Consider the following 19,778-nt stretch of genomic DNA (forward strand, 5'->3'; position numbering starts at 1 on the left):
GCGATATTACAATACAAAAACAATTCCAATCCAAGTTGTTTGAACTTGCTGATCTCAAATCTGAGTTTAAACAAATTAAATTACTGAATTACTAGAATACTGTACATTTTATCAGCACTAAAAGGGCCACAACAAAAATTTGACCCGTCAATTCCCCTTACCAATCACTGTCTGGACTCTCTCTATATCCAGTTTAACTTTTTACTTTTTTACTCTTTTTACCAACATAAGCCACTGTGAGATGTTTTATCATTATGTTTGGTTAACAAAGCTATTATGATATTCTGATAACATATATAATATATACAATAATACAATTCCTACAGATTGAAATATTCTATTCAATAAGCCCATATCCTGCTACTTCTGAAAATATTTTTTTGTTAGTTATGATGCTGACAAAACTTGCAAAAACAAAATTTGCCTGCTTAGAAAAATTTGAATGTCATAAGACATACAAAAATAAGATCCTTAGCACCGCTCTAAATATGATTGTTTCATCTCTTTACGGTGAGGCAGCATCTGAGGTAGCTATTGAATCTGAAATAGGCTTAGACTGTTTTCATCCAGTTGATCTTTCAGAGTTACCAGAACTATTATCTTCATCTAAGCCTTCTGCTTGTATGTTAGATTTAATTCCACCAGTTTATTTAAAGAAGGATTCCCTTTGATCCACTCCTCCATTTTAGATGTTGTTAATCTATCGCTGTTACAGGGATATGTACCTCAGGCTTTTAAGGTTGCTGTAATTGACCCGGTTGGCTTTATCAATTATAGACCTATATCTAATCTTCCTTTATCTAAAATTCTTGTGAAAATAGTTTCCAATCAAGTGTGTGACCAGTTATACCATATTGAACTATTTTTGAAGAGTTTTAGTCTGAGTTCAGAGCTCATCATAGCACTGAAACAGCTCTGGTGAAAGTCACTAATGACTTTCTCATGGCCTCAGATAATGGACTTGTATCTGTACTTGTCCTGTTACATCTCAATGCTGCATTTGACACAGTTGATCATAATATTCTTTCAGAAAGATTTTAATATTTTGTAGGAATTAAAGTAACAGCACTAAACTGATTTATATCGTATTTATCTGACCGATTTCTGTTTGTTCAGGTTAATGATAGATCTTCCTCATGCTCCAGGGTTACCTGTGGAGTACCACAGGGATAAGTGCTAGGGCAAATTCTCTTTACCATATATATGCTCCCACTTGGTAGACTTATTAGACAGCGTTGGATTAATTTCCCCTGTTATGCTGATGATACTCAGCTATATCTGTCAATAAATCCAGATGAAACTACATACATACATGAATTACATGTCTTGAGGACATAAAAAACCTGGCTGACTCTTAAAGTTCTGCTTCTATATGAGATATAGAAGGTACATTTTAACTAGCTCCACCGGTTGCCCCATCTGGGAAAGACTTAAGGGTTTCTCTCTATTTATTCCCATTTATTACCATGTGCCATCTGGCCTGTGTTTGAAGCACAATTCTAAAAAGAAAACAAAAACCTTACTGCGTGTGTTGCTATTGGTATTAATTTATTTCCTAGATCTTGGGTCCTACAATGCCTGTCTAGTAAAAACCATGAAGAATTTCCAGTCACACATATGAAAATAGGCCACCATTTAAAAGAAAGAAAGGAAAACTGTGCAATGCAAAAATGCAACTGAAAGTAATGATAGAAAACTGTTGGTGCGGCTAATATAGACTCGCAGAAAATACGTAAACAACAGTTATCATTTGTTGAACATTGTCGAGGGCAAAAACATTTTTTCCCAGTCTATTTATGAATTAACAATGCTTTTTTTTTTTTTTCTTCAGCCAACGCTTTAGAATGAAAACTTTTCAGTACAGGATAGTAAGTTGTGATCAGAAGCAAATTACAGGCGCTGATGAATTCTGGTTGTACTGCTATCATTTGGTCCTCACTCTTAATCATTAATACATGACATACTGTTTGGTGGCAAAGAATGAGTTAATTCTAATGAAACATTTTCACTAAAGAGAAAAGGTATTGACTGCCATTTTGAAATATTTGTCCTGCAATTGTCCTGGAGAGCACAGTAGTGTTTCTGCATTCATTGTACCAGACATGTTATTTTCTTTCTTTTAAGCTTTGCTATCCCACCCCTGATGGCAGGGTTTTTTTATTCTTTCTCTCCGGCCCACCTCAGTTGCACACAGTTGGTCATTGTCTTGATGATAAGTGCCACAAGCTGTTGAGAGAAGTGGCTGGAGATATCAGCCCAGGACTGAATGGGGAGTAGACGGCGACACAGACTTTTTGTCCAGACAATAGAAATACTCCTCCCAGAACAGGCCCTGATTAAATAGATGGTGATTGAAGTTTCACTTCAGACAGGAGGGTAACTACAGCTTTTTCTAACCCTGGGGTGGAGGTCCGGCTTCTTCTTGATTTTGCTCCCAGAACTTATATTTTCCTTTTTATTCTGTGAATTTGGCCCCTACACTTGTACCCTTCCTCTGGCACATTTAACACCTTGCCTTTAGTTTTTTTTATCTAATTGGACATGTTACATAACACCCTCAAACACTTAAGTCTAAATTGAGATTGGTTTGCAGTTTGATTCATAGATTTGAAGCATGCATTGACTAGAAGCAATGTTTGCTTCTTGCATACCTTAAAGCAAATGTCACTATCTAAAGTGCAAAGAAAATATGTCAGCCTTGATGTCAGTTCCAACCAAATAAGTACAGAAAAGCAGTTAAGTTAGTTGCATCAAAACACCAATCAGAACCCCTGCTGTAAGAGTTTGAATATCTCTTTTTGCTGCACCGTCCTTCTCACTGGCCTCTTTTCTGTCCCTGAATCCTAAACATCACCTCCTTTCACAGACTGAAGGACTGTTTCAAAGCCATTTCACAGCAGCTAGCTTGACTAATAATCTGCTGCCATTCGTCGCCCCACAATTTCCACCAATTTTACACACTTATGATCTTTCAGTAAGAGAGAAGGTGGCCGTTAGTAGATAAATATATATTCCTTTGGTCTTTACCTTTTGTCCGTGTTCTGTAACAGAGTTTTGCATCTCGGCTGAGGTGAATTGCATTGGAGTTGGGTGTAAAATCTGACTGTTTTTACTGCCATATATTCCTAAGGCAGGAGATCTGGGAGGGCTTCGTTTTTCCTCGCCTCCAGAGGCACACAAAATGTTTCATGTTCTTGAAGGCTGGAGTCAAACGGCGCTCTGCACATGAAGGCGCTTACTGCAGGTTGCGATAGATTAATCTGCTTTTTCTTTTTTTTTCTTTTTGCTTTCTGTGCATGCTGGCTCTATTTTTGTATGAGTGTCTTGTGGCAAGTCTTAAAGCTCAGTGCCTGTGATGAATTGCAGCGGCATAGGAGACAAATCTGAACGTCGAAGTGTGTTTGGTTTGCTCAGGAATCGTCGCTGCCTCTCCACTCAGTGTAATGATGAAGAACTAGGGACGTATCAGCAAAAAAGGGGGAATGTGAGTGTTGCGAACGAAAAAAGCACAAAATTGTGCACATATGACCCAGCCGACAAGGAAGTGGGCCATTAAAAGTCTTTGTTGTTGTTTTCACCACTCTGTGTAGGGATTAGAACAACCACCTCCCAGTACCAAGGGGACACTCTGCCCTGAATATAGACTCTTTGGTATAAAGTAGTGTTGATATCAAGGGACTGTATTTTGGCAGTGATTGACAGTTTTTGTAGGTCTGCTTTGTGCATGACACAAGATGGAACTATCAGTCTGAAGACTACATCCTACATTTAGACTGTGGTGGTGATAGCTTATGTCTTATAAAAGATTTAAAGGAACCAAGGGAGAAGCTTTCAGACATCTCAGAAGTCAATAGCTCACTCCAGTTCAGCGCTCATTATCCTCTTAAGACCCGAGACGAACGCTGCACCATGTTTTAAAGGAAAACACCTCAAGTCTGAAAATGAGTCTTTATCTTAAAGTAATTTTATGCATTGAAACAGGATAAATAGCACCCTTGTTGTTATATAGCTCAAAAAGTGGAATTATGTAGTTAAATATGGTAGAATGCTTTTGTGGATATAAAGGGCAAATGTTTATTGATAATACTTACCTTTTTTTTGTAGAAAAGGCTATATTTCAGGGCTAAGATTGTAAGATATGTTTAATAATTGGGTTCACTGTTGAATTTGAAGCACACTTCGATGTGAATGTTACCCGTGCAGCCAGTTGGGACAGGATATCTATCAAACCGCTTCAGACGAGCAGAAATCTATCAGTGGATGTGCGAACAGCTGCTTTACATGCTCTACATTCGCTCTGAATCAAAGGTTCTCATTTTCCCTTGATGTTTCTTTATTCTCTTTCTCTTGTCTCACTATACAGTGTTAAATGTTCTGGTGCCAAAACCAAGAAAAGAACTTGTCTTTTTCACAGATAAAACTTGGCCATCAACTATTTATTACTGTAAAAAACTATATCTCGCTGTGGATGAGCAGAGCTCAGTACCATTTGTTTTCAGTTTAGCATCACAGGGGGTTTTATGGAGAGTCCTGCGGCAAGCTCAGTAAATACCATTTTCCAAGTGGAGGCCTCGAAAACATCCGTCCGAGAGCTTGCTGACGTTCTGTCATAATTTAACTGGGTTTACAGCATAGAAAGTTCACTTCTTTTCTTTGACAAAAGCTGCTTTTTCCCCTCCTGTTTTTCCTCTTCATCTTCTGTCTCTTTCCATCACTGTTGACTTGAAGTAAAGCATGCTGTGCAGCTGCAGTAACCGTCTTTGTGAAACACATGGCCACTGTTAGCATGAAGATATTGGAAGTAGATGAATAATTGAGGCTAGAGATTTTGGCTGGAAATGTTATGTTTTATTAAATCATTTGAGTCATTCATGGATTTGTTGCTGCTATACTTTAGTCTTCTTCATTATGTGCGTCTGCAGTCTGTACTGTTCTAATTACATTTAACACTCTACATCAAGTCGTCAGTGACTCACATTTTTCATTTTCAGTTCCAATCTGATTAAGTCTGACTGTATATTAGGTTTTAAACCATTTTCCAATATGTGATATTTTAAACCCTGAAGCAGCCACAGCAGCAGCAGCAAACAACTACTTATGTGGAGATTTATTTCCACCTATTGATGTTATTACCAGAGCATGCAGCTTCTCCCTCCCTGCTGTCCTCATATGTCCTGCTCCTAAACTGTCTTGTTCAAACACCAGTATGCTCTGACTGAATTTCTGACTATATATCAGATAATGCAAATTATTTCAAAAAAAAAAGAGAAAAGATTTTACTGATCAGTTGTTGCACGCTCTCTAAAAGCTGCTGGATGGAAAATGGAACAATCCTATTTTTGGGTTATTTTGGTCACATCGGCCTGGTTCACCCAATCCAAGCCTGGGTTAGGATTGATCAAGATATGGTTAGGAAATAGGTTTAAGTGTTTAATGTCTAAAACTAAGGCTGCCAAAGAAGTACCTATGTGTAAGATTACTAAACTGGTATTGTTTGGGTTTAAAAAAAAATAATAATATTTTCTTTAACAATCTGCGGTTACTGTACATCCTAAAAAGGTTAGCAGTCCATCACTGGGAAACACGAATAATCACACTCACACTGACACTCTAGTGTGTGGCATTTAAGAAAGTGGCCATCTAACCTAACCGTCATCTGTGGGAGGAAATTGGAGTACCCAGAGAGAACCCACATATGGACAGGAAACCTTATGCAATAAATAAATAACTTTTTTTTCTTGCTTGGCAGAAATTCTAACAACTGTAACACTCTTTTTTTTCTCTCTTAACCTGAAATAACCACATGAGTTCAATGATTTATGCAGATGTTATGAACATGATCAGTTTTGGAGTGATTTTCCTTATAACCAGTATCAAGTTTCAAATTTATTTCATGAGACTGACTGCAAAGAAAAAAATTTCATATTTTCAAGCATGCACAGTGTTTTCCCAAACATTTCATTAAAGCATGTTGCCCCTTTTCAGTGCATACCCATTAAAACAACTGGACTTTACATTTAGATGTATTTGGTACATCAAGTGTGCATGTGATTTCCATGAACTACCACTTAAAGGTTTCTACAGACCTACTCATTCAACAGTTTGACTTTAAGTTTACTTCTAACTTTAGGTACACCTTCAAGAATATTGAAAATCTTTCCTAGATGCTTGTGAAGTTCATTGATTTTTTTTCACTACAAATCCACAGCATTAAAATAATGTTAGTAAAGAAAAGCCTTTAGATGATGAGGTGTCTCCAACCTCTGACTTGGTGAGGAAATGATTGAGAGGAAATGTTTATCCTCTGATATTTCTCTTGAAAAATTTAATTAATATCTCAATAATATTCATTTTGTTACATGAAGGTTATTATGAGTTATCATTTGTGGACCAGTGTGTACAAATACTGTGTGCCTCTTTCTCCAGTGATGCCAGTTAGCCAATTTTTGGATTACCTCCTAGAGCAACCTCTCCTTAATGCTTTTAAGGTTATTTTCTTACTTGTTGGATGCTCGTTTCCATTTCGTTGCACTCGGCAAAGCACACTCTACCAAAAGAAATAGTTTTGTTATACTTTATGATTTTGTTTCAGGAAATTTCTCCTTTTTAATGTTCTCTTTTTCTTCTGTCTTTCTCAGAGAATGATGAGACAGGTGTGATGGATAGTTTGCTGGAAGCCCTGCAGTCTGGAGCTGCATTCAGAGAGCGTAGGAAGAGAGTGCCGAGACCCAGAGGTAAGTCTTATTTCTCACATTTATCCCCAAATACAGACCATTAAATCTAATGCTGCACTTCGATTTCAGGTCAGATGTTAGAAAATCATTGGGTATACGACTATTTTGTTCTTCCTCTTGCTTGATAGAAAATAAAAATTAAGTGCATCCTCATTGTTTTTCAATCTGTGAACATTAAGAAATACTTATTGGAAAACTTCAATTTTTTTTTTCCCAGGCATAGATTACCCCTGAGATGTTTCACTTTCTGTTAAGAAGCTTTTGGGTGTTTTAGTCTACAATTTGTCCGCTGCACTCCCTACAGATAACTACCAGCAGACGATCAGCCCCAGCTCCTTCCGCCAGGTTCTCAGGCCCGTTAACTATGGTAAAAGCAGCCGTCGAAAGAATGCTTTTAAAGCTTTGGGCATGCTCAGCTTTTTGCTTCATCTGCTGTTGCATATCTGCATTAAAGCAAGTCTTGCACGCGCCGCAATGCAAATTTGGGTCTGCAGTACATGTGTCCAGCTTATTTTGTGCTTCACGTCTTTCTTGTTTTTCACCCTGCGTGCGTCTTTCAAGCGTTTCAAAGAAAATTGGCCTGAGCGAGTTGGTGAAGCGTGCAAACTGAGTGAAATAGTGTTGGCATTGAGAGTGGCATGTGAGCTGTTCTGAACTTCTCCTTGACTGAGGTTTTTGAGTAAATTCTTTGGTCTTTTGAATGCACATTTCATCTTTGACATTCTTTAAATTTCATATTTTTTCCACCTGATTTATTTGTTTATTCTGTGTGCTTGCTTCTCCAAGGCCTTCTATTCACAACTGGAGAGGTTGTGACATAAAATAGAAGCAACTTACTTGTATCCCAAATAGTAACTAGAATCATGCATTCATATTCAGAGGCTTTATTTCCCTTGAGCTTAACGTTTGAACTTCCAAGTTGAACCTGAATATATAGTATCCAAGTAGTTCAAATAAAATAGCACCATGTTGGTCTTAGTTGTGAACAGATAATAATTTCATGTGTTTTTCAGCTTTCTGTTGTAAATAATTCACTTAGGTATTTAAAAAAAAGATCCTGTTACTCTTATTACATCTTATTAGTTGTAATTGGAATCCTAGTGGGCTTGGCTCAAGCACAAAAATGAATAAAATAATTTGTGCTCAATCCACCCACATCATTGATGGGTGTGATAAAGGGTGTTGCTCTGTCGTTCTGCTACAGCATATCTGAAATTAGATTGGAAAGGGACACAGAGGAAGGATATATATGGGGTGGGAGGAAAGTGATGGATAGATGTGACTGTAACAGTGGAAGCGGTGTGAGAAAAAAGCAGAAGGCCAGATGTTAGGAGTGAGACTGTGCAGTTAGGTGGGCGAAAAGGCTTTGACTCTGTCTTCAGACGGTATGTGTGAATGTTAAAGAGGAATCATAAAGGAGAATAGGCTAGAAACATGTTTTATTAGGGAGTGATCAGAGTAGAAAATACAGTGCATACTAAAACATAGCCCATGCTGTGAAAAGACCACATGATGCGGGGGGAAGGTAAGAAGTTGCTAAAAGGTTGCCGACCCAACTGCCCCCTGCTGGCAGCCTTAGGATTATCGTTGTTGTCTAATAAAGCTCAAGGCTTCCGCTTGTCACTGTAGGCATCATACTCACTGCCAGCCTCCCAAAGCAACCACAGCTAATTACTTTCCTCTGCCCAGCACCAGCTCAGCCCTCTCAGTGCCCATTCATCTTAATTTTCCCCTCTCTGCCATCTGCCTCCTAAATAACACTCCTCCTCATTTCCCTACCATCCCATATCCCTGCTGTCTTCTCCTATACTCTCATGGCCAGGCAATGGCCCTACCCATTCATAATTGCCTGTTATTGGTATGGAGGTTCTCTGCTGCCCCCCCTGTTTCCTTTCTCCCTCCTGTACTCCTACGGAGCTCCAGGCCTTAATTGCCCTGGGTTTAGTCGCTGTAGAGAATGAAAGCTGTTCGAACCTCTTTGTTTATTTGGGAGGTGATGAAGTTTATTCAGCAGCACAAACAGTTTTTTTTATTTTTTTAGTTTCATAACTCTCAGTCTAAATATTTTAAAGAGCCTTTAATAAAAGAGCTCCGAGGTTTTGCTGCACTCCAGGGAAGCAGATAACAGAATTAGAAAATAAGCATCTGAACCAGAAGGTTTGGCCACGAATGAAGGGAAATATTTGGTTATGTTAACTAACCCTTGGATTATAAAATGCCTTTAAGTCACTGTTTACAACGTGAAGATTAAATTATCTTTTTTTTCACCATTTCTTAATCTTTGACTTGGATCGGATTCTATTCCTTACTTTCCTTCTAAAGCTCTTATTTTCCTCATTCGCCTCTCCTCTGGAGCTACGTTAGAACAGCTCAGTGCACTCTGACTTGAGCCAGCAGCAAAGGTGTTTTTGGCTGGGCTTGCTGTCAGCCTAAGCACACGTATACAAATAAATACAACCATAAAAGGCAGACAGACACACCTGCTGACTTTAGGGGGATGAAGGTAAGCAGGCTTTGCGCTGGCTGTGGCCTGCATTAGGATAAGGCTGTGGGGCTCTGGGCCTCTCGAGCTCTCTAAATTGGATCGGGCTCCACAGAATGATGGATCGATGGTGGTTAGCCACACAAGTGTAAGATCCTTTATTGAATCTATAAAATAGCCAAAGGGTTTAAACTGTCTCTCCTTGAAAACATCTGCTCAGGCTCCATCTGGAAGGTCCTGTCACAACCTTTCTGTTTCCCAAGCTGGTTGAAAGTATGTACATGTGGGAGGGAATCAAACAGCTATAACCCCCCCCCCCCCCCCCCCCCCCCCCCCCCCTCATGTTGTGTTTGACAGAGAGGAAGAGGTCCACAAGTGTTTAAACAGTGGAAGCCAGGGGGGCACTAAGAGCGTATGCTGGCTCCAATACTCTGTCCTAGACTGATCTGTTATGATCAGTGAGGTCAGGTACTCTTCTTTGTTTAAGAGCAATTACCTCGAATGTCTTTCGCGACACCTGACCTAACAATTATTGTATGTGGTCTAAACTCTGAACCAGAGCTTGAAATTGATGTAAAGGTCACTTCACAAAGTCGGCGAACGCGGGCGCCAAATGGAGACAAGTGACTTTTCACATTAATTTCTTTACCTTAAAAGCAGACCTTTAGTTTTTTTTTTTGTCAAATTGTATTTAAAAAAATTCTTTATATCTTATCTGCAGGGTTAACCTTACGACCCTTTTTACTGAATTTATGTATCTCTATATACCGTAGCTGCTTTGATCCACTCAGGTTTGCAATTGGTGGAGTTTTAAACAGTTTTGATGGATGCAATTTTAGAGTCTTTCAGTAGAAGTATAGCAGAGCACCATTAGGATAAACCTGGGAAAAATAGAATTAAGTAATGGAAGATTGTGTCTTTGTAGCTTTGTGTGTTCTTTTTTTCACATAAAACTGTAGATTCAGAAGCTCCAGTGGAAAATTGTTAGATACTTTCCTATTTGATTTGGCCTCTTATGGACTTATGAAATCCACTGTGGGCTAACTATATCCTGAAGAAGGTGTTCATACCTTTTCTTTCTTCTTTTACGCCCTTGTCTGTTCGTATCATCGTCTATTACATAAGATAGCTTCCCTCCTAAAGTTCTTCAGTCTGCTCTTTACTTTTTGACTTTGCTTTCTCTTTACTCCATCAGCTCCCTTGGTTGCTCCTTTCCTCCAGACATGACATAAGCAGAAAAGGAGCAGAGTTATTAAATCATTTCGGTGAGCTCGAGTGAAAAAAACAAAACAAAAGAAGAGCACAGACCCTTTCCTACATTGATGTATTTCAATTGATGCAAGACTTCATGATTTCAAAAGTTTAACTGGAGAAGCTGCTGATATATCCACATTTAGACACAATATATCATCCACACATCACATGCCGCATGTGGGCTCTTCATTACAGTGATAGATTATTGTCAGTCGGCTTCTGCTTTTTTGCATATATCCATAGAAAATAGCCGTTTGAGCTGTGTTTTAAATAGAAATGCTATTTTAACCCTTAACCTTAATTTTGAAATAGACCAATCTGGCCTTTTCTGGCCAATACTGACTTGTTTTTTCTGCCAATACTGATTTTCACTAATGAGTTGGTATTATTTCTTTCTCCAGAAGCTTCTTATCTTTCTGTCTATGTTAGTGTGTACGTTTGTGACTTGCATAGTGGATGAAACACAGATCTAAAGATGAAATGGTGGAGATTGTATCAACCATGCTGTCCTGTAATGTTTTTAAAAGTGGCTGGTCACTTTGATGCGCTCCCAAGTGGAATAGGCTGGGTGCTTCGGGATCAGATGTGTGGACTGAGGTTTTAATTTGTCTCAGGATGAGGTACATTACTTCTGCCTATTAAGTGTAAGGATTTATTTTTGGTTTTATTTGCACTTTTTTCTAACAATATTAAGTTTTTAACAGGCTATGTAGTTCTCAATGTTCCCTAAATGGTTGGATTAGTGTGAGGTCTAAAAATTGATCAAACCATACATTTTACCCTTAGTTTGTGTATGACTGAGCATCCACATAATGCTGTATGAGATTTACCATCGTTATCGTGGAGTTTTGTCTGTAATATTTAGTTTTCTAAATGCTGTTCCAGCGGCCCACGTTCCCAATGCACAAGAAGTCTTAGAGCTGCATAATTTTGTACATTAACATATTATATATATATATATATATATATATATATATATATATATATATATATATATATATATATATATATATATATATATATATGTATAAAAGAAAATTAGCAGCATACAGTAGATTACCTTGTGTTAAAATATGCTATAGTGGTATTTTCACACTCAACGCGAAACTTGTGGAAATTTCGCCAGTTTTGCCTGCTTTTATTCTCTCTGACATTCGCCTGGCGAGTGAAACCATTTCTCATGAAAGGTGAATTTGCCTGGCGGGCGAAAGTCTTCTACTTCATGGAGTCTACTGGATTTACAAAGCTAATCGTGCAGTTCGCCTCCCTAAATTTGCCACTTTTGCCTCGTTCGTCTTTGATCCACTTTGCTTTGCTCCAGATCTGCCTTCCACATAGAGATAAAATGGGAAACCTTTGCTCCAGCTACAAAATTCGCGTTCATTGTGAATGTACCTTTACAGGATTAAAATGCAGCCTTAGCCTGACAAGTTCGAAACATTGGAGGGAAAAATAATGGGCGGATGTTTAATTTTAAGAATTTTGAATCTAATAAAAGGATGGAAGGAATTATAAGCTTATGAACAGTGTTAGTTTTTTAATCTATCATTAAATAACGCTGCATTTATATTGGTTGTTTTGTTTAACTGGTTAAAACAGTCAATTAGTGTATTTCTATTATTAAAATAAACACATACAAACCTCCTTTAAGAGAATCCATTCATGGGCGGAAACACTGATCCATATTTATGCCTTTTTTCCATGTATTTATTTTTTTGACTAAATTCAAATGACAACATGGTGTTTCCTCATGCATTAACACACCTATAAAAGGTTATTAACTTACATGATTTTAACAAATAAAAAAAAAAGAAAAGAACTCTCCACTTGATCATCTCCTAATCAAATATGATCAGCAACTAATTTTCAGTTTCTAATTTATTGACAGTTGCTTTGAGCAAGGGATGGAAATTTTACATCTTACTATTATTTTGATTTTTTTTTTAAATATATCCTAACTAATATTCTGTAAGCTGTATGTTATTTTTAATCATTTTAAAAGCTGTAGTTGTGATTACAGGAGTTTTACTGCAGTGAAAGTTAAAGCAACTACAGTCATATATTTCCCAGCATATTTTTAATACACATTCCATTATCCCTTTTATCTTTAACTAACTTGGTAAACTTTAAAGTCCCTATTTCCCCTCCCTAATTGGAATATATATAGTAGAATGTAACTGACTGATATATGGGTCAGAGCGATATCTGTGCGTTTTGTTTCTAACACGTGTCAAGCTCTTTGTACTCATGTAGATATTCATCAGGCTAATTTGAGTCCCACTATCTGCTCTCTTGAGTGCTGTTTTAGATTTTTGACTCTTCATATACGGAGAGTCGTGTGCAGATGTCCGAATGTTCTTTGACATGTCTTTGTCTCTGTCTGTTTGAAAGGCTTTGGTTATGGTGGGTGCTTGTTTGAGCTCGTACTGACGTACAGTGAACAGATGGAGCAAGGGGGCACCTTAACAAAGTGGCTTGTGTAATTAGGTCTAGTCTGTGCTGTGTGACTTATGGAATATTAATGGAGGTTTGTACAGAGCAAAAGGAAAGATTTTACTTTTATTCCAGTTTTAATGTGAATTCTGCATTTGGATGCTATACATTAGACTATAATGCGCTATGTTGACCAACGGCCAACTTGCTTTCTTCCAAGTAATAATCTTCAATTTATTCTTAATAATCCTGCTTCATCAACACAAACAAGCCTTACTCTCTTACCTTTAAGGCAATTCGCCTTTGTTTTTGTTTATCCTACTTAAATAGTTAATGTAGCATCTTTGAAAGAACTCAGTATACCATGTTTGTCATAAAAATAGGGATTTAGATTATGGTTTTACTGTTTGCCGCTTCTCAGTGTGATTATAATAGGGTTTGCCTCTTGTGCTGCTTTTAAAATCAAGGACGTATGCAACGGAAAAATAGCGTCTTACTCACTGGGCTGTTGTGAAGCGTGTATCTGACTTTTCAGAAGTGTTTTGTAATGTGTATGTAGAATGTTGATGCTGACATGAAGTGCTGTTAAAAATAATAATGCCAAAATAAGCCTCTGTATGTGTTATCTGAGTTATTCGTGCTTCTACTAGGATGAAAAAAGATGGAGAGGTGAATTAGTGTGCTATATATTCTGTTGACATGCTGAGGGGGTTGATGTAAAAGAGGGAGAGTAGAGAGACCACTATCCTTATACCTCTCTGTGCTGAACGTCCTGCGTTTTTAGCCCAAGCCCTAAGCCGATCAGGCTCCTCAGATATCCACTTTTAGCTGGATTATGAGGAAGCCTGGCTGTAATAAGAGCTCTGAGTCGTGAAATAGAAAGTGGTGTTCAGCATGTTGAGCCAAGGACCCTAATCAGTCCATTCACACCAGTTCAGGCCCCAAGTCGCAGGTGAAGCTGCTAATGTGGGATTTCTATACAGCACACTTCTGATATCCTTTCTCATTCTTTCTTTTTTCTCTGCACGCATTGTCAAAAGCCTATACTGTAAGTAGAATAGGGAAGCCGATTTATTTAGTCAAAAAATACACAATCGATTTAAAAAAAATAAAAAACAAGCAACTTTTTGTTAACTGTACTTAAGTTTTCCCTTATTCTCTTTTTCTTTCCTTATTATTTAGCTTTTTTTCTCTTCCTTTCTTTATTCATTTTTCACAGAAACCTGTTATTTACACTGATTGAGACGAGGCTCTTACGCAGTGCTCTAGTTAATAATGCAGTGAGAAATGAAGTGATTTTCACCACGGCTTTGTGCTAATTAAATTTTACAGCAGTCTTATCGCTCCAGCCACACACACATTTCTGGTCCTCCCACATATACCAGTGCCAACAGCTATGTCACATAGCCGCCAGGGCGAGGAGTAACGAGGGAGATAATTATATAAACTTATGTTGTTTTGGGAGCAAAGTGAGCATTACCTTTATATCAGGGCACTCTTTGACAGGAGCTCCTCACAATCAGTCTGTGGTCAGACGTTTAGTAAAGTTGTGAAACGATATGTAAAGATTCTTTCACATTTCGACATTTCTTTTATTTGTTTGTTTGTTTCTCTTATTGTTCTTCAGGCTACAGTCCTAAATGGTTACATTGTCGACCTTGGCACAAAGATACACTACTGTTTTCATGTGATATGACTGTTTCTTATCAACTGTTGTAACTTAAAGTAAAGAGTAAAAACACAGACCCAATTTCATGAAAGGTGATTTCAGGGGGGAAAAAAATGCTATTGGAAATTGAATGTACCTTCAGTCAGTAATTTCTATAGCAAGCATTGTCTCGTGCACCATTTTCACACAGAACTAGAAACGGATATCAAGGCTCTGTCTGCAGTTGATTCCCTGGGCCACTTCAGACTGTGCTGATGATCACGTTCTTCCAAACGGCCTCATCTCTCCGTCGCTCTCTCTGGCAGTCATTTCTCCTGCCACTCCAACAGCCGAGTGTCTCTTCACTGAGGCACAAGCTCTTAGTGCAGCAAAGGGAAATTGAACGGCAACCGAATGAGAAGGCCAGCCCTTAGGCAGCAAGATCTGTTTGATGCAGGATTTTCTCAGAGAGCACGAGATTCTGGCTTTGCTGATTTGTAGCGATGTCACCCTCTTATGTCCATGTAATGTCGTTCACACATTATACTGTGTAAAGCTATTTGTGCTCTCTTGTACTTTTGCATGCATATATATATATATATATATATATATATATATATATATATATATATATATATATATATGCGCACTCACACAGGGCCTTGAAACATGAAGTCATGCAATCTTTTCTGGCCTCTGGGCTAAAGAGCTTCATTAGTCTGGCACTGGCTTTGATTAGATTCCTCAGGGGTGCAAATTAGCAAAACAAGTTGAAGTGATCGTCTGAAGCAATGCTCTCTGAGAGTTCTGCTGATATTTTAACATCCAACATTGCAGCTTCTGCACTGTTCAAAAAAGGAATGTTTTACCTTTAAATCAAAGCAATATATAATAAATAAATTATTTTCTGCCTAATCCGATTCTTTAAATTCTTTGATATCCTGCAGTATAGGTCTGGGTTGTTTCTGCTAGTGACACGTCTGCTTGGGGTAGTGACTTTAAGATTTTAAAACAGATAGGATGTGAGGAACTGCTGTAATTGGGAAAGCATACTGTACCTTTTATGTGAACACAGGTTTTTATTTGACACGATTGTGTTAATAGGCAAGAACAAGAGTGAATCTGGGTCTCGGATTTGACCATAAATTCTTGCTCTATTGTTTCATATTATAAAACTTTTCCAGAGTTTAACAGAAGCTCCAAAATAAGCTAGATTTTTGCTGTCAAAATGTATTTTAGGTATTAAATTGTAATGGCAAACTCTTGCATTTTTTTTTCTTGTTTTGGTTAGAGGGAAAAGGAAAAAAAATTGGCATCTGCAAAAGCAAAAGGAGAAAAAAAAATATGAACAAAATCTGAAAATGGAGAAAAGATAAAAAAAAAGCAACTAAATTATGCAGCAAATGAATAGTAAAACAATTAACCACCTCACAAAAACAACCTGTTTGGATAGCAGACAAAAGCTCTTTTGCCAGTGATTAACAATGGCAATTATGATTCTGGAAGGAAAGGAGCGAGGTAAATGTTGGTGGGGGGGTTATGCTTAATCATCTGGATTGGATTTAAACCTTGACGAGTTTTAGACTTTTAAAAAGCCTTTTCTTGTTGCATTCAATGTGGTCTTGCTGTGGGCTTTAAATCATTGCCCTGCCCTTGGGTTCATAACCCAACAGTATTTGAGCTTTTAATCACCAAAAGATCTGAGAGCAAAGTTGCAATTTTTTTTGTACTTTTTAATGGTGGATTCTCCAGCTTTAACCTTCAGAGAGTCATATTGCTTTTTACACATATAGACACTAGAAACATAATAAAATCTATTGAAAATAATTGTTACGTAAAAACACAGCCTAGGTCATCATTCTTCTCTGCATTCAATATATATATATATATATATATATATATATATATATATTTTTTTTTTTTTTTTTTTTTCTATGAAGGCCGATTGAACACACCAGTTCTGCTTTGGCATACCTCCATGGCAACACAGACCACAAAATAAAAGCACAATGAGAAAAAAAACATCTCAGTTAAATGAACTGATTAAACCATTTGGAGCTCATACTTAAAGGTGATAGCTACAAATTGAACTCCTCCAGGCCAGTCAGTGGCGCACTCTGATTCTGTACCCTCTGCAAGGTCTATTAATGCCTTGCGGTCACGTAACTAATGGCTGGACCTTCTCCTTTAGGGTGTTCTGGTATGAACCAGACTGTTTATGGAGATTTGCTGCTTAGAGGTTTCTTCTCTTTGCCCAACACAAACATGAAATCAGACCTAAAGGTTTTATTCTTTGCTTGTTTCACTTTAAAAGTCAGATGAAGGTCAGTTGTCTAAATTGAGTAACTTTAGAAAAACAACAACCCTAAAGCATGTCTTAAACATTAATGTCCACATTTTGTATTTGCTTGATGTAATGTTTCATCTTTAATTCATTAGCTGTAAGCAGAGATCACCATATGGCTTTAAAGCATCACTCTAATTGTTTATGAGAAAATCAAAGCTTTAAAGCTCTGACACTTTAAATTGAAAATAAGTTTTAACTGCAAAAACTGGAATAATCCACAGATAATTTATAATTGAAGCAAGGGAAATATTTTCTGTGGCAACACATACTCATCTGCAGCGATTTAAAATCTGCGAGCAATGAATATCATTTGACATTTTTGATCTGTATCTTGGAACACTAAATATTTTAACTTTACTGGTTTAGACCAAGTCATTTTAACTTTAGCCAACTTCATCTTTGCCTCTCGGGATCTTTTAAAGTTTTTTTTCTTGATCCCATAGATCGGGATAAAAAAAAAAAAAAAAGTCAACTGAAATAATATATATAATATTATTTATTCTCTACTAAGCAAAGTTTTCATTGTTTATTGAAAATTATTTGATGATATGAAATACCTAAAGTTTGAAAGATACAATTTAAAACAGGGCTAATAGTTTTTCACTTTAAAGTTAAAAAAAAAGAAGTAGAAAGAAACTCTTTTTATACTACAAATAAAGCAGGAACTTTTGATTTTTGTATTTTTATTTATTTTTATACAGACATAAATGTTTTAATTGGATAATGCATAGCCGTATCTATGCGATCCTGTTGTAAAAACAGTTCTCTTCATATGTGGACTTATTAATAAGTCTGTCTCATTATTGAGCTGGTAGCATCTGGCTGTGAATGGGTTAATCTATTTCATCTGTCAGTGCATTAATGTGTGCAGTTGTAGCTGGTGGATGTGCACAGTCTGAGACTGTTTTTTTTATTCAGGTGAGCTGTCTCCTGCTCTGTAATAGCCATACTTGACATTTCTCTCTCCTGCAGCCTGTGGAGACCAGCGCATGCTTTCGATTCCAGTTGAACCCATTAAGCTTTTTTCTTCTGTACAGCATCCACTGGTCTGTAGTTTGGCAGGGCCCTTCTGAATGTCAAAATCCACTGTTTAGCATCACAATAAAGCAGGTACTCGACAGAGGGGTAAAGGAAAAGGAACTGGTGCTGACTGGTAAAGGGCATAGGTAGAAAGATTACTTGAGAGAAAACTCACTTACTGCTTCACTCTTTGTTTCATCTGTCTTCACATTTCTGTTGCTGAGGCATCATGTGACAGCGATGGAACGGTTTTATGCGTCTGCAACCGTTGATAGAACTTTGTAAAATGGCTTCGACAGATTCCGTGAAGCAATTAGGTTTTCTTTATATCTCGTGCTTTAAATAAGCCCTAACAATACTGTTTAGTTTGAAAAGGCCATGCAATGACTATTTCATGTTTTGCTGTTTTTATATAACAGCCTGACCCATTTGTACTGTTCAGTTTAGGGAATTGGGAATTAGTATTGGCAGAGAGGAGCTGTAACTTCCATGTGAATAATCTCACTCATTTCTTAGTTTAACACATTTGGTGGCTTTGTTTTGGAAAAAATAAAATAAATTCTGATGCTTTTTCCAGCATTAAAGCTATTTTCCAACTTTTCATTTTCTTACAAAGCAGCTTTCACGATGGGGTATATTATTTCCTTTAATTACTCAATTAGGTACCCTATGAAAAGGCAGTGTAAAATTGAACAAAAAAGATCGACAATGTCTAACGAATGAGAGCTGATAAAAGCTATTTTCAAAACTGGTATCGATTTGGTTTTGCGTTATTATAAGATAGTAAAGTTAATAATCATTTCTGGTATATTTAGTGGGTTTACTTTTCACCCTGTGGTGTAATGGGCTCGCCTTGATTGGTGGACAAAGTTGATTAGTTTTCTAAATAGGGAGATAATGAATGTGGTTAGTTTGAATGGTAATTACAGTGTCAACAAAAGTGGAAAAAGACATCCACATACACTTCAGTTAGTTTTCCATTCATCACAGCATGTTGGCACAAAGACAAAATCACTCACATTCTACTCATAGAGCAGGGCCATCTACAGCCAGACTGAATTATTTTTAACATTAGCTTTATATAACTTCACAACTGAACACAGATAACAGCGTGTTGCTTGTTTCCCTTAATTTTCCGGTAATGGCAAAAAAATGTAGAGCAGGGGTTCTGTGATATATTTGACTGCATTAGCTTTACTCTTTTGTGTGCCTCATTATTCTCACTTTGAGGTTTCTTCCTTTGCTATGTCTAACACTGTTAAATCCGCAGAGGGAGCTTCTAAATGCTGCCACAGCAAGGTCATTAAGTTTTTTTTTTTTTTTTCCTTCTGCAATTGCAACAATGAAAACAGCATGCACAAGTAACCTACTTACATCTTATTTGGTAGCAGTTAAGATTTTTCAAAGCAAACCCTCAACATATAACCTGGTACATTTTTGCCCTGGATCATGATGCAATTTGCTTTTGGAACAGCACTAACTGTAAATTAACAGCTATTGCTCAAATTTAAAATGTTTAATTTTATATGAGGACTTGGCTAACAGACAGTGAAAGAGTTCTATCCACCATATTCCTATAGGTCATAATACTTTAGATACATGTAGTTCATATTCTCTGGACCAGCAGCTTCTTGTATCTCACAAAGAAAATACAGACTTAAACATTAAAAAATATTAGCTTTTATACTTTAAGGTTTGTGCATACTTTGACCTCCATCTGTGCAAGAGAAGGGGTGTGAAAGAAAGACTCTAAATAAATACCACATGTTTGGCAGACTTTTCAAGTAAATTATTGGTACTAGTAGTCAAGGTACTGCCCTTGACTACTAGTACTAATATTACTTTGGATTTTGTTCTATA

General features: G+C 37.2%; 1 protein-coding gene across 6 annotated transcripts in view; it reads left to right on the forward strand.

The window, feature by feature from the left end:
- LOC119772583 (protein diaphanous homolog 3-like) overlaps nt 1-19,778 on the forward strand; it is a 223,497-nt gene that overhangs the window by 138,624 nt on the left and 65,095 nt on the right. For 5 of the 6 annotated variants that reach the window (XM_038269031.1, XM_038269030.1, XM_038269032.1 and 2 more), the window contains 2 exons: nt 6,639-6,734; nt 7,039-7,101. In XM_038269031.1, coding sequence (XP_038124959.1) covers nt 6,639-6,734; nt 7,039-7,101 — 159 coding nt within the window. The remainder of the gene's footprint in view (nt 1-6,638; nt 6,735-7,038; nt 7,102-19,778) is intronic. The other variant, XM_038269035.1, reaches the window with a different exon arrangement.

The sequence above is a fragment of the Cyprinodon tularosa genome, unplaced genomic scaffold (assembly GCF_016077235.1).
Source record: "Cyprinodon tularosa strain WSP-4 unplaced genomic scaffold, ASM1607723v1 ctg717, whole genome shotgun sequence".
Taxonomy (NCBI): Eukaryota; Metazoa; Chordata; class Actinopteri; order Cyprinodontiformes; family Cyprinodontidae; genus Cyprinodon; species Cyprinodon tularosa.